We start from the raw sequence: 15,229 nt of genomic DNA, 5'->3' as shown, positions 1-15,229 counted from the left end.
TATGGTGTTCTTGCTTACCTTCTGGACATGACGCTAGTATGTCGCAGGGACTAACCCCCCCCAATCCAACCCTTGATGCTGAGCGTCAAGCAGGGACTGACCCCCCAATCCAACCCTTGATGCTGAGTGTCAAGCAGGGACTGACCCCCCAATCCAACCCTTGATGCTGAGCGTCAAGCAGGGACTGACCGCCCAATCCAGCCCTTGATGCTGAGCGTCAAGCAGGGACTGACCCCCCAATCCAACCCTTGAGTGTCAAGCAGGGACTGACCCCCCAATCCAACCCTTGAGTGTCAAGCAGGGACTAACCCCCCCCAATCAGACCCTTGAGTGTCAAGCAGGGACTAACCCCCCCAATCAGACCCTTGAGTGTCAAGCAGGGAGGCACTGGGTCCCATTTTTAGAGTCTTTGGTATGACCCGGCCGGGGATTGAACCCCGACCTCCCAGTCTCAGGACGGACACTCTAACCACAAGGCCACTGAGCTGGTTCAGTTCTATACCTACATTTATATTTGTAGTACGGCGGTGTCGTTCGCCAAAAAGAGCAGATCTACAAGCTAACAACGTGTTGAGGCTCGATGCATTTTAGCTTGAAGATCTGTTCCCCTTGCTTCTACCGCACCGCCCTCGGCCCTCCCCCTTTTAGCACTCTGTGCTCATATGCCGTGTGTGTCTGTTGTTCCCTCGCAGGCAGCACAGACTAGAGCGTCAGAGTGAACGCAGCATGATAGCGTCCCCGACACGTTTAATACTAAACTTATTTGTAAAGTTCGAACGCCAACTTTTAACCAAATGCGGGAGAAACACTGTTCACGGCTGCACGCACAAATAAAGAGTGCACGTGCGCACGCACATGACGGATTATTATCGGTCAAAACAATCCTTAGCGTCGCTTACAAAAGCATGTGTTGCACAGCATGAATGATATTAGTAATCACCGACCTGGCTGGATAAATATCAGTGGTCCATCCATTGTGTAACCTGCTTAACGAGCAGCGGTAGGCAGCCGAGTAAGTTACCAGCTTAGTAAATTAATAGTCTACCGTAGCTGTGTGTCAGATGTTCTGTCTGAAGCAGTCAAAGCCAAGGAGAATGTTACAATTTAATTCACAATCGATCATCTTGCCCAGCATCGAATATCACATGATAGAACAGCAGGATAAAAACGGATAGTCTGTCTATCCATCCATGCATCCATGAGCAACATAGATAGATAGCTATAGATAATAATTTAATTAAATTAATCTATCTATCTATCTATCTATCTATCTATCTGCATTAAAAAAAAGTATATCAGCATAAAAACAAATTGGTTATATAGATTGTATAAAAATAAACATAAAAATTATATCCTGATGAATATCAATATTTTGATAATTGCTGAAAAGATATTGTGATATAATATTTTGCCATATTGCCCGTCCCTACCTCATATCACTTTATTAAAGAAAAATCACACCAGTGTGAACCAAGTGGTGCAACTCCCGTGCGTCCAGCAGGTGGCAGCCATGTCACATACTCCTCTCGTTCCATGCTCACACAGACACACACACAAACACGTCACACAGACACACACACAAACACGTACCGGGCATTGTAAGCTGGATGTAGAAGTGGTTTGCACCACTTAATAAAAATCACACCTGGGTGAAGTGAGGGACACTCTTTATCATCATACATCATCATGAATCATCTCGTACATCAGAATACCTAGCTGTGATTGGTTTAATAGCTGGTTTGCATATTATGTACATATGACATTTTCCTTTCAATGTCAATGGCATTTAATGTTTTGATGTTTAATTTACGTCATATTTAGTTTATCGTCAATGGCAAATCATGAGATGTGTGGGGACTAAAGCTAGGTATACCGGTATACATATGAGGGGCTAGCGCCCCTCAAAAACACATTATTTGATAACTTTTCATCGTGCTCCTAAAATAATTTGTGTGCTACTAGATTTTTCAACTTAGTCGCACACGTGCTACTTGGAAAAATGCTAAGCGCCAAGCCCTGGTCGTAATACCGGGCACCACAAAGGGTTAATCTGGCCTGTGAAGGAAGTCGGAAGAGGCCCGGATAAGTATGAAGAGTTATTTACAAATAGAGCCTAATGCCACAGCAGTGAGGGGAGCTGTCTGTGGTCCTGAAGTCATAAACTAGTCTCACAGTCTGCATAATCTAGTAGTCCCACAGCCATGGGGGATCTGTCTCTGGTGCTGAAAGTCATAAACTAGTCCCACAGCCATGGGGGATCTGTCTCTGGTGCTGAAAGTCATAAACTAGTCCCACAGCCATGGGGGATCTGTCTCTGGTGCTGAAAGTCATAAACTAGTCCCACAGCCATGGGGGAGCTGTCTCTGGTGCTGAAAGTCATAAACTAGTCCCACAGCCATGGGGGAGCTGTCTCTGGTGCTGAAAGTCATAAACTAGTCCCACAGCCATGGGGGATCTGTCTCTGGTGCTGAAAGTCATAAACTAGGCCTACAGCAGTAAACAGTCACTATTTTGGGAGGAACAATCACCAAAAATAACAAATTCTGACGCGTTGTGAGCTTGTAGATTTGCTATATTTGTTGAAGCGACTTGGTGTACTGTAGACTGAACAAGAACACGGCAAGTATAGTGCAAGTGACACTGATACATTCCAAAGTACTATCAAAATATTCTGAGGCATAGACAAGCACACACACACGCACACGCACACGCACACGCACACACACACACACACACACACACACGGGCTGTTCGCTCGTTAGGTTTGGCACTCGAATATTAATTTATGGGCTTGAACCATTTGTTTATTTCTTTTTTATCATTAGTATTATTTATTTATTTACTCAGAAATATATCTTGGCGAGAATGCGATATGCATAATAAGAGTACTATGTTCATGTTGTGTTTACAATAATTTGAAAGTCCTGCATGACGGCAGAAGAGACTAACACAGTGACACACACACTATGCCCACTTCACTTCAATGCGCTTCTGAGAGTACACAGGTGAAACAAATTAATGAACGAGTGACAGCTAACGAACAAGCTACACTGCAGCCAGCATTGGCGCGATATGAGCTTGTAGATCTGCTATTTTTCAATAGATAAAGCATAACATGATGCTAACACCAAAATGGGTGGCCGGTCAGAATGGGTTAAGTCAAGCACTTGTCTGTGTGCGTGCAAAATACCATCACTGTGTTGCATTGGGGAGGGGGGATAAATCATGTAACCTGTCAGGATGAATGACTTTTATAAATATGCATTCCGAAAGCGTTTTAGCTCAAGTCGCAAAAGAGAAAGTCATTGTTTGCCTGGTACCCAAACTAGTGAAAACAGCAGATCTACAAGCTCACAAAATGTCACTTTTTGCACTTTTTAGTCACCTGAAATGTTTGTGTGTCGAGTCGACTAAATGTCATGAGATTATTAGTCTGTTAGTTGATTTGGTTGAATAAAATGTACCACCACCAGATGGCTCCACTCAGGAGCCGACGCCATCTTAAAGAAAAAAAGTATACTCTTTAGACAGCTGTGAAGTGAGTGTGTGATGACTCATAGTCATCCACCATTAGTCCAGGCAATCATCTGTCAATGTAAACATTACTTTTCCACTTGCGAGGTCAGATTCAAGTTGTATTAACACTTACAGCGCTAGAGTTCTTATTTTGAAAAGCCACATTTCCAGTCTATCGGAAGTAGTATTATCCAAGCAAGCTGAACGGAGCCTGGGGAGGCCTTGTTTGCCATAAACCTAAAACGTTGATGTACTCCAAGTGCTGTGGGCTTGGAACAACTTTTTTTTAACCTTCATCCAACAATCATTGAAAGGAGCCACCCAGCTTGCTCCTTGAACTAAATCTCAATCCATGGTATTCTGAAAACGACACAGATTTCATCATCTTTTCCATTTATCTGATAGAAACGTTGAATTTAATTAAACTCTTAAACAGAGGAGAGAAATGTAAATAGATCTTCCGTTTGCCACGAGTCAAATGGACCTTTGTTTTTCAAGGGCTGAAAAGGCTCTCTGTGCAAGGAGCTTAGGGAAAAGGTCATCAATTCCTGGAAGGCTGGCACACACACCAAATATCCCATCAATATTTAGGTTTGAGGGGCGCTAGCCCCTTCTAGGTCTATGAGGGTTTGTGAAAACACACACATTGTTTTGCTACTGTTTCCTATGACTATTTTTTTGTGTTTAGCCTGTGTGTGTAACCCTAACCCCTGTGCACTCAACAAAAACCTTGATGACAAAACTGAGGACGCAAATTGTGATTGGTCAGAATGAGATGATGTATGATGACGTATGATAAGAGCGCCCCTCACTTCACACGGGTGTGATTTAAAAACCCTAAATAACCCTAACCCAAAATAATACTCTTCCCTCTTAAACACCAGCAGCCCAATATCGCTGGTGGAGAAAGCGTCGCATCGCGATGCATTGTGAACTTGTAGATCGGCTATTTGCAAATGGCCAAAATGTGTATAGTGCTGAAGTGGTAAAGGTATGTTTTGCAATAATAATCAAAATCTACAAAGTAAATGTGTGTGTGCGTGCGTGCGTGCTGAATCCAGCATATGTTAATAACATATAAATTAGATTACAGCATCTGTTGACTGAATGAAATGAGACAGAAGATGAAACAAACAGGCCAGAGATGTGATCAGTGCACTCACGTTGTTTTGATGCAGGACTTGAAGTACTTTGTTGATCAGAGCGTGAACTCTGGTGGAGCCGCGCTCTTTGGTCTGTGGAGAAAGGGAAAGGACAATTTTAGCTTTTGCATTTTGGAAGGAAATTACTTGTATGCAGAAGGATAGCAGCAAATGGCGGTAAAACCATTTAGGACTGAGACCAGATTTTACAAAATGCCTTCTAAATCATGAGTTTTCTGAGAAACCTATGTTTCGATTTAGTGGCCGCCGAAAATATGTTATTCCAGGGACCTCCAGAAGCAAAGATTTAAGTTAAAAGCGTTCGGTGTCAAAGAAAATATATATTCAATGATTTGCACACATTTTCATGATTTTTTTAAGCCAAAATGAGTTAATAGCACAGGCAGACTCTTCACATTCTAGAGCATGTCTGAATATAAAAGTAATGTCAGAGCTGAAATCGAAATGTATTATGAAATAATACACGCACGCACGCACGCACGCACACGCGCACACCCACACACCCACACACCCACACACACACACACACACACACACACTCTCTCTTACCAGGGTGCTGCCTGTTAGTCCCTCCAGCTTGCGTCCGTCCCTCAGGTCAGAAAACATGTCGCTGATTGATGTCTTCCCCGTCTTATTGGGGGAAAAACAAACAAAACAACATAAGAAGATTAATTCAATATAAGACAGAGATGGACTAATAGAGACTAATGTATGATATATGTATATATATATACTAAGATGACTAATAGAGAGATAAGATAAGACAGAGATGGACTAATAGAGATAAGATAAGACAGAGATGGACTAATAGAGAGATAACTGGCATTTTTTTAAATCAGCATCGGCTCACGTCTGCATTCAAAAGGCAATATGAAATATTATGTAGAAGCATTTATTTGTAACCATAAAAAGGTTGTTGACTTATCATTTTTAATAACAAATTAATTGGCCTGCCTATACATACTTAAACAATTAGATCACAACACATACGTAGTCACTACCAAGTGAAGATGTATTGTGTTGTGTGCTTTCGTTTATGCATTGATAAAGATTAAAATCAACTGACACGCAGTGAATGTTCAGAGTAATCTGTTTTCTCAAAGAATATAAAATAAAAGCAGTTTATATCATATTACAGACCTGCTGTTCAGTGCCATGCCATGTTTGACAGAGACAGTGCAAAACTGAAAGAAATGATCCTGTCCAACTAGTGTCTGCGGGTCTCCTATTCTACAGAGATGATCTCCAGACCCCCCCTAACACGTTAAAGTATTGAAGTAGGTTCCTGGGTTCAGGTCAGTGATGATGAAGCTCTTTCCTTCCACAGTCAGTACCTGAGATTTACAGGTGATGTCCATGGCCAACGTCAACAGTCATTTCTCAAGTGACATCTCCTTCATCCTTGAGTGTAAAGGAAAAAGCAACACGTAAGTTTTGCTATTTGCTATCTATGATTTTGTTTAAATTATATGTTGTGAAGCAGCTGATCTCCTCTGTCTGCTCAGGGACTAATTCAGACCTGGTACTCTAGATGGCAAACCAGAAAACTAGCAATTGTCCGGGCCCCCATGCAGGACTAGAGGGCCAGTGCTATGAAGCATTCTTAACATCAATGTGCACTGAAGCGCGTACCTGATGTGACACGTGTTTCTCCACTCTCCCCTCCTTCGTTGCTGGCTGTGACGACCAGGTGACTGGACGTTGACTACGGAGCAGGACAGGCTGCCTGTGCTGCACACCTGGGACTTTGGCGAGACGCTGTCGTCATACACTGTGTACGTGACGGCATGTACGGAAGCATTCCATGAGACTGTGGCCGAGGAGAAGACACCACTGTACGTCACTCCTGTTGGGAGGACAAGGAGCTGTGGAGGTGGAGGGGAGGGTTTATCGTTAGTATTGATTGTGATAAGAACTGCCCGAACGGCACAATCACATACATGCACCAACGTGACTTTTGAACAATATGTATCAGTCTCAGTGTACCTGTATTTCCACTGCGAGCCACTGATTGGCCACTGCTTCCACCACAGTTCCTGCTTTCCACACTGGCGACGTAAGATGAACCACAGGGCAGGGGCATCTCGTAGGCAGTCGAGTTTGTCCAAGAGAGAGGTCGAACAAGGTCTGGTTGTCCCCGAGGAGACTACCCGTCATGGTCAGCATGTACTGGACATGTGAACAGGGGACCTGTGTCCAGCTGAAACGCAACACCTGGCGTGTTCGTGTTGTGCTGCGTGTTGTGTGTTGCGGCAACAGCCGAACCTGCACGTTGTCTGGAGCACAGGGAGCTAAAAGGAGAGAGTTGGACTGGTCATTAATACATCAACTGTCATCGTGGTGCGACGTGAATACAGAAACTATCGTATAGAATAGGTTTTAAATAATCGCAAAACATCCGTTTCTTGTAACAACTGTGAGATTTCTTACCAGCTCCAATGCGTACTGTGTCACTGACAGAACTGTTGCATGTCCCATCTGAGGCCAGTACAGTGACGTTGTACTGGACTCCACACCGAAGGCCCTCTATGGTGCAGTTTGTGTCCAAGCTGTCACAGCACAGCCTGGCGCCACTGTCGTCCTGGGCGCAGCCGAAGTATTCCACTGCACCACTGGCGGGAGTCCAGGACAGCAGTGCCGACTGGTTGGCACAGTTGTACTCAACTGAGAGGTCGACTGGTCGGCATGGGGCTTAAGGGGTTGGGGGATTCAGAGTTTTGAAGATGCTTTTCTGAGTGAAGCACTTAAATGGGCATTCTACATTATAAAGCTAACGGTACGTTCTAACAGCAGGTGACACAGCCTGGCGTATTTTCCGGAAGTGCGTTATTTGTCTATGGGACCCAGCGATAGTCGAAAAGTGGGCGGTGGAACGTCATTCGAAAACATGAAAATAATGTTTCTTTGTTTACCCTCCATGAATGGTGATACGGAACTCCCTCTAGGAGATTTGTATCACCCAGAGTCGCCGCTGTTCGCCCGCTGTTAAAACGTAGGTTGAGGATAGTAAAGAAAGCATTGTATTGGTGCTTGTATGTGTACATGTTTTTCATTTTTGTGACCAACTTAAATTTTTATGTTTTAAAGAAACCCCTCAACAGACCCCGGGGTTCGCACAGACATTACAGGGGAAAAAAATACGTGTACATGTGTTTCTGTGTCTCTGAGCTGCGTTTTTAAACATGCGTTACCTGTTTGCAACTGGATGGTGGCGCTGGGACGACTGTCACACAGGCTGTTGGCGGCGGTGACAGAGAACGTATAGAGGACGCCACAGGCAAGGTCATCCACCATACACGTGGTGCTGGTGGAAGCAGTGCAGTTTGTCGCGTGGCCTCCACCCACCGCCGTCACCGTGTACATCTCTGCCCCTAACGTTGCGTTCCACGATATGGTTGCTTCATTGGACAGACAGTCCAAGGAGCCGTTGATGCCTTGGGGTTCGCATGGAGCTGGAGAATACACATGAGAGGGAATTTGGTTGGTCGGATGATCGAGGGTTTAAGAAATGCAAGTTGTTGTTGTTGGCCACCCATACAGTACCTGATGAGATGTTGACTGGTGGACTGAGCTGGCTGTCACAGTATGCTTTGTGAGCCCTGACTTGAACAGAGAAGGTAATTCCGCAGGGCAGACCCTCGACGGAACACGTATTGTCGGAAGACGTGCACGGGAAAACTGTTCCGTCACCACCAGTGACGAAAGCTGTGTAGTTGAGGGCATCGGTGCTGGGATTCCAGGAGATGGCCGCGGTGTTAGAGGAACAGTTGACCCTGGCGCTTATATTCTGGGGCGGGCAAGGGACTGGGGAAAATGATGGATTGTTTTAATTAGATGAATAATCTACAGGTGGCAGCATGCAGTCAGTCAGTGTATAGAGTAAAAGTGTTCTCGTGCACGTAAATTCTCCATCTCTTACCCGAGCTGAATGTCAGGGTCTGACTCGGATCACTGGAGGAGTTGCCGTTAATAGCCTTGACAGCTACAGTGTAGTTGGTGCCACACGTGAAGTTTCTAAGGGTACAGTTGAGTTCAGAGGACAGGCAGGTGGCATTCATAGGACTACTCCAGGCAGACACAGAGTACTGTACTGCCCCCCTGCTGGCAGACCAGGACACAACAGCAGTGTTCCTGATACAGTCAGGAGCTACCGAGACGCTGGTAGGAACACATGGCACTGCAAAGAGACGATGGAATACAGCGTTAAACATTACACAATATAACTGGGCTCAAAGATATTCTGTATAGTAAATGATTAGAACTGATCGGAACAAGAAAGAAATGTAACTAATTGTAACAATTAAGATCTAAAATCAGTATTATGATGAGTGGACATGCTATACGTACAGTATGTTGTTTATTTTTAGTTCTCATGAGATTGCATTGTGGGGTGGCTAAATGATTCATTCCTCCCCCTTTACTCGTTTCTTACACTCATCCATGTCTAGATTGTAGCCCAAGTAATCTCCCAGAGATATATGCTAAATATCAGTGTCTTTGGTGAGTGTCTCACCTGTTTCAAGTTCCACAGCTGAACTTGGTTCACTGTGACAACCTCTGTCAACAGCTACAACACTGACAGAGTAGTTTCCACCACAGTGTAGATCAGTGAAAGAGCAGGTGTTTGCAGTGCTTGAGTTACAGGTGTGTTCGTGTCCATCATTCGTGTCCGTTGCTGTTGCTATGTGCATGTTGGCCCCTGAAACAGGGGACCAGGACACTGTGCTAGCCCCACATGATGCAGAAACAGAAACATTACTGGGGGCGCAGGGACCTGGAGAGATGGAGGGAAGAAGTGGAGAGAAAGAATGATTATTCTCTTTCATTTGTGCTTCAATTGATCAAACAAAAGTACAAAACGTATGCTGAGCATCTTAATTAGTCTATCAAATTAGTCTGTTGGAGACTGTTCATATTAGTACATACATAGTCTTTAGTCGCATTAGTGTGGTTGCTATAGGCAACACAATATTGTTCTCGGTCCGAGATCCTTTTTCATGTTTCACACACTGTTGTCATGCTTCACACGATATTGCAATATATAATATAATATAATATATATAATATTATATATTCCTGGTGACTTGTGTCAATGCAACCACACTTTCAATTTCCCAAAATTGCACCTTTCAAGTTAGTACATATTTTGTTCTCCCTGTGTACCTGCACTGAAGTGAAGAGGAATGCTGGGATTCCCAGCACATGAGTCAGTATATGGTGTCACTGTGATGGTATAGTTCTGGCCACAGTGCATGTTGGGTATCTGACAGCTGGTACTGTTGGTGGAGCAGCCATGTATGTGTCCATCCTGACCCACTGCAGTCACATTGTAAGATGTGGCACTGGGACTTCTTTGCCAGTTCACATTGGCTGAGTTGGAACAAACCAGACTGGCACTAACACTCACTGGGGCACACGGAACTGAAAAGAGACAAAGGCAAAACACAATGTTGACATGTTGTTATATCATAATGATGTTCAAGGAATTAAATGAATTTCGAAAGGAAATCACACACTTTCAGAAACGTTTTCAAGTCAAATGTTCTACTATAATATGTATTTGTTTATTAATTTAGCAATCAAGTCACTAAGTCCAACCTAGGTTCGAATCCATTCATTCCAAATAAATCTTTCGGAAGAGAACATGAATAAACCTAACAGGTCAAAAGCAGCATTAGTGTTTTTCGTGAACATCTTCTCACCTGATTTCAGTTCCACAGCTGAACTTGGTTCACTGTGACAACCTCTGTCAACAGCTACAACACTGACAGAGTAGTTTCCACCACAGTGTAGATCAGTGAAAGAGCAGGTGTTTGCAGTGCTTGAGTTACAGGTGTGTTCGTGTCCATCATTCGTGTCCGTTGCTGTTGCTATGTGCATGTTGGCCCCTGAAACAGGGGACCAGGACACTGTGCTAGCCCCACATGATGCAGAAACAGAAACATTACTGGGGGCGCAGGGACCTGGAGAGATGGAGGGAAGAAGTGGAGAGAAAGAACGATTATTCTCTTTAATTTGTGCTTCAATTGATCAAACAAAAGTACAAAACGTATGCTGAGCATCTTAATTAGTCTATCAAATTAGTGTTGGAGACTGTTCATATTAGTACATAGAAATTCTTTTTCATGTTTCACACACTGACTGTTGTCACTGTTGTCATGCTTCACATGATATCGCAATATATAATATAATATTATGTATTAAATATATAATGGTAAGACAGAATTCAGTTCCCAGTGGATTCCTCGTGACTTGTGTCAATGCAACCACACTTTCAATTTCCCAAAATTACACCTTTCTAGTTTTATTTTGTTCTCCCTGTGTACCTGCACTGAAGTGAAGAGGAATGCTGGGATTCCCAGCACATGAGTCAGCATATGGTGTCAATTCTGGCCACAGTGCATGTTGGGTATCTGACAGCTGGTACTGTTGGTGGAGCAGCCATGTATGTGTCCATCCTGACCCACTGCTGTCACATTGTAAGATGTGGCACTGGGACTTCTTTGCCAGTTCACATTGGCTGAGTTGGAACAAACCAGACTGGCACTAACACTCACTGGGGCACACAGGGCTGGGGAGAGAGATAGGTGGGGGGAGTGTTGTTATTGAGGATAAAATGTACACTTTAAGATGATATCCTAAGGAGGAAGGATCTGAATTTCTCATTGCTGAAATGTAACATAATTATTCATTCATTCATTCACTTCCATTGATTCGACTTAAATCTTTCTTAAGTGGAGACTATCCAAAAGCAGCATTACGTTGCCTTTGGCCTTTGTTGTGCATACATACAGTATATGTTCTCCATGTCTTACCTGAGCTGAATGTCAGGGTCTGACTCGGGTCACTGGAGCAGTTTCCATCAATAGCCTTTACATCTACAGTGTAGTTGGAGCCACAGGTGATGTTTGTAAGAGTACAGTTGAGATCAGAGGACATGCAGGTGGTATTCAAGGCATGGCCTTGACTACTCCAGGCAGACACAGAGTACTGTACTGCCCCCTTGCTGGCAGACCAGGTCACAACAGCAGTGTTCCTGATACAGTCAGGTGCTACTGAGACGTTGTTAGGAACACATGGCACTGCAAAGAGAGGACGGATACAGAGTTAAACATTGTACAGCAGCATTAATAATGAAGTAACAAGAAAATAAATGTAGCAGGGCTCCAGACTACCATTAAGACAATTGTAAATTAAGATTTGAACCTGCAAATTATTAAGGGGAAACATGGCAATGTGTTATAAAATAAAAGATTGTTTTCTGAGTGGAAACATAATTTTAAATGAATTTACATTGTGTGGTAGTTAATTTATTTTTGACTTCCTCCACTTAATCATTTAATTTCATGCATTCATCTATATCTAGATTTGAAGCCATTTAATATAATGTAATCGACACCTAATTAAAACGACCCAACAGGTAAAAAGCAGCACTGCAGTGTTTTGTGGTGAACATCTTCTAACCTGTTTTTAGTTCCACAGCTGAACTTGGTTCTGTGTGACAACCTCTGTCAACAGCTACAACACTGACAGAGTCATTTTCACCACAGTGTAGATCAGTGAAAGAGCAGGAGGTTCCAACGCTTGAGTTACAGGTGTGTTCGTGTCCATTATGTGCTGCTGCTGTTGCTATGTACATATCTGCTCCTGAAACATTGGACCAGGACACTGTGCTAAACCCACATTCTGTAGAAACATGAACATTACTGGGGGGGCAGGGACCTGGAGAGATGGAGGGAAGAAGTGGAGAGAAAAAACTGATTAAAAACAATGTTCTAAAAGTCTGTTGAAGACTGTTCAGATGCATAGCTTTAAGATTTTAAATCTTGTTCTCTCTGAATACCTGCAATGAAGTGATGATGAGTGCTGGGATTCCCAGCACATGAGTCAGTATATGGTGTCACTGTGATGGTATAGTTCTGGCCACAGTGCATGTTGTTGGGTATCTGACAGCCGGTACTGTTAGTGGAGCAGTAATGTATGTGTCCATCCTGAGCCACTGCCGTCACATTGTAAGATGTGGCACTGGAGCTTCCTACCCAGGTCACATGGGCTGAGTTGGGACACGCCAGACTGGCATTAACATTCACTGGGGCACACGGAACTGAGAAGAGACAAAGGCAAAACACAATGTTGACATGTTGTTATATCATAATGATGTTCAAGGAATTAAATTAATTTCGAAAGGAAATCACACACTTTCAGAAACGTTTTCAAGTAAAATGTTCTACTATATTATGTATTTGTTTATTCATTTAGCAATCAAGTCACTAAGTCCAACCTAGGTTCGAATCCATTCATTCCAAATAAATCTTTCGGAAGAGAACATGAATAAACCTAACAGGTCAAAAGCAGCATTAGTGTTTTTCGTGAACATCTTCTCACCTGATTTCAGTTCCACAGCTGAACTTGGTTCACTGTGACAACCTCTGTCAACAGCTACAACACTGACAGAGTAGTTTCCACCACAGTGTAAATCAGTGAAAGAGCAGGTGTTTGCAGTGCTTGAGTTACAGGTGTGTTCGTGTCCGTTGCTGTTGCTATGTGCTTGTTGGCCCCTGAAACAGGGGACCAGGACACTGTGCTAGCCCCACATGATGCAGAAACAGAAACATTACTGGGGGCGCAGGGACCTGGAGAGATGGAGGGAAGAAGTGGAGAGAAAGAATGATTATTCTCTTTAATTTGTGCTTCAATTGATCAAACAAAAGTACAAAACGTATGCTGAGCATCTTAATTAGTCTATCAAATTAGTCTGTTGGAGACTGTTCATATTAGTACATAGTCTTTAGTCGCATTAGTGTGGTTGCTAGAGAAAACACACTATTGTTCTCGGTCCGGAATTCTTTTTCATGTTTCACACACTGACTGTTGTCACTGTTGTCATGCTTCACATGATATCGCAATATATAATATTATATTATGTATTAAATATATAATGGTAAGACAGAATTCAGTTCCCAGTGGATTCCTCGTGACTTTGTGTCAATGCAACCACACTTTCAATTTCCCAAAATTACACCTTTCTAGTTAGTACATATTTTGTTCTCCCTGTGTACCTGCACTGAAGTGAAGAGGAATGCTGGGATTCCCAGCACATGAGTCAGCATATGGTGTCAATTCTGGCCACAGTGCATGTTGGGTATCTGACAGCTGGTACTGTTGGTGGAGCAGCCATGTATGTGTCCATCCTGAATACTGGAAGACTCGCCTCGCCGAGTCTTCTTCATCTTTGGCGAGATCACTTCCCCTTTCGGCGACTCCTCGTCACTTTCCGGGTCGAGTTCTGTCTGAGAACTCGACCCGGAAAGTGACGAAGAGTCGCCGAAAGGGGAAGTGATCTCGCCACTGGAGCGCGCATCTAGCTGCTGCATGATGATCATGCACGCTGACCAGCTGCGATGTAAAGAGAAGTTTGCGACCCATGCAGAACACAACGATGAGAGTAGCCAATTTATTTTTTTAACACGCAGCACCTCTCTCTCTCTACGTCTCTCTCGTGTGTGTGCACTGCTGCGCAATGTCACAGACACAGACGCGATCAATATATAAATAACAGGCAAAATCTGTGACTGTGATCATCTCCTCACACACAGCTATTGCGAGCCATGCGTGCGCCTCGCATGCAAGCACTGTCTTGCTGCTGTCATGAAGGGGAAAGCAAGTAGTGTAGTGTACACTTCCATTTGTATAAAAATACGTGGTTTTATTTCTCGTTAGTCATAGCCTATTCATGCTGTTGTAGTAGGCTAGCTATTCATTCATTCAGCTAGCCTACTACAACAGTACAGAATGCCTGACGATGCCTAACGAGATGCCTGATTTATTCTTAATGTGTTCGTGAGCGGTCAGGCATTCTGGCATTCAGGCACGTTGTGGGTAGATCAGCCTGCTGGGCGTAGCCTCGAATGCAATATTGATAACTTGGTATGCTAAGTCGGACCTAAGTCTTGTTGTTGTTGTTGTTGTTGTAACGTTCTGAACTTCCTGACTGAATTACATCTGAATAGCAAAGCTAACAACGATGATGATGATGATGGCTACTGCTAATGAGATATTAGCATGTGAGAAATTACAATTCTTTCATCTAAGTAAACAAATTAGGCAATCAGGCAATATTCTATGACCAAGTTGCCAACAAAGCAAAACATGAGTGTCACAAACTATCATTTAGCCCTGTACTGTACACTCTCAGAGTTTAATGATATTAAAAATGTATTTCATCATAACCACAGCAATATTATATTTACGTTCCTTCTCTACAGCTTAAATCAAATGGAAAGTAGTTTCCAAAGTGGGTTATGGGCTAAATGATAGTTTGTACTGTACACTGTCTGCATCTTGACGTACAGAACCAGTTTAACACATTGACTAGACAGTAAAGACTAATTTATATAGTCTACAAAGAACTCAGCCCTATACAATTATATTTATACCCCGTATAGGCTACTCTGCAATGTTGCCTGGTCTGATTATTATAAGCCACATTGGGCTTATTTTTCTGAAGTTACTTGTAAATAATGGTAGAACGCTTGTGAGCTTGTAGATCG

At 43.3% G+C, this 15,229-nt stretch overlaps 1 protein-coding gene across 1 annotated transcript; it reads right to left on the bottom strand.

The window, feature by feature from the left end:
- Positions 1 to 6,519: 6,519 nt before the first annotated feature.
- Positions 6,520 to 14,053, bottom strand: LOC310874825 (fibronectin type III domain-containing protein 7-like; the record flags this gene model as incomplete). The annotated part of the gene is made up of 7 exons (XM_083787692.1): positions 6,520 to 6,544; positions 6,802 to 6,970; positions 7,110 to 7,370; positions 7,871 to 8,131; positions 8,223 to 8,483; positions 8,599 to 8,856; positions 13,879 to 14,053. 7 exons carry the CDS (start codon positions 14,051 to 14,053, stop codon positions 6,520 to 6,522), a joined length of 1,410 nt encoding a protein of 469 aa, XP_083643818.1.
- Between the last annotated feature and the right edge of the window lie 1,176 nt (positions 14,054 to 15,229).

This window comes from Protomyctophum parallelum (genome assembly GCF_964188405.1).
Source record: "Protomyctophum parallelum genome assembly, chromosome: 17".
In the NCBI taxonomy this organism is placed as follows: Eukaryota; Metazoa; Chordata; class Actinopteri; order Myctophiformes; family Myctophidae; genus Protomyctophum; species Protomyctophum parallelum.
This window is presented reverse-complemented; position numbering and strand designations above follow the sequence as displayed.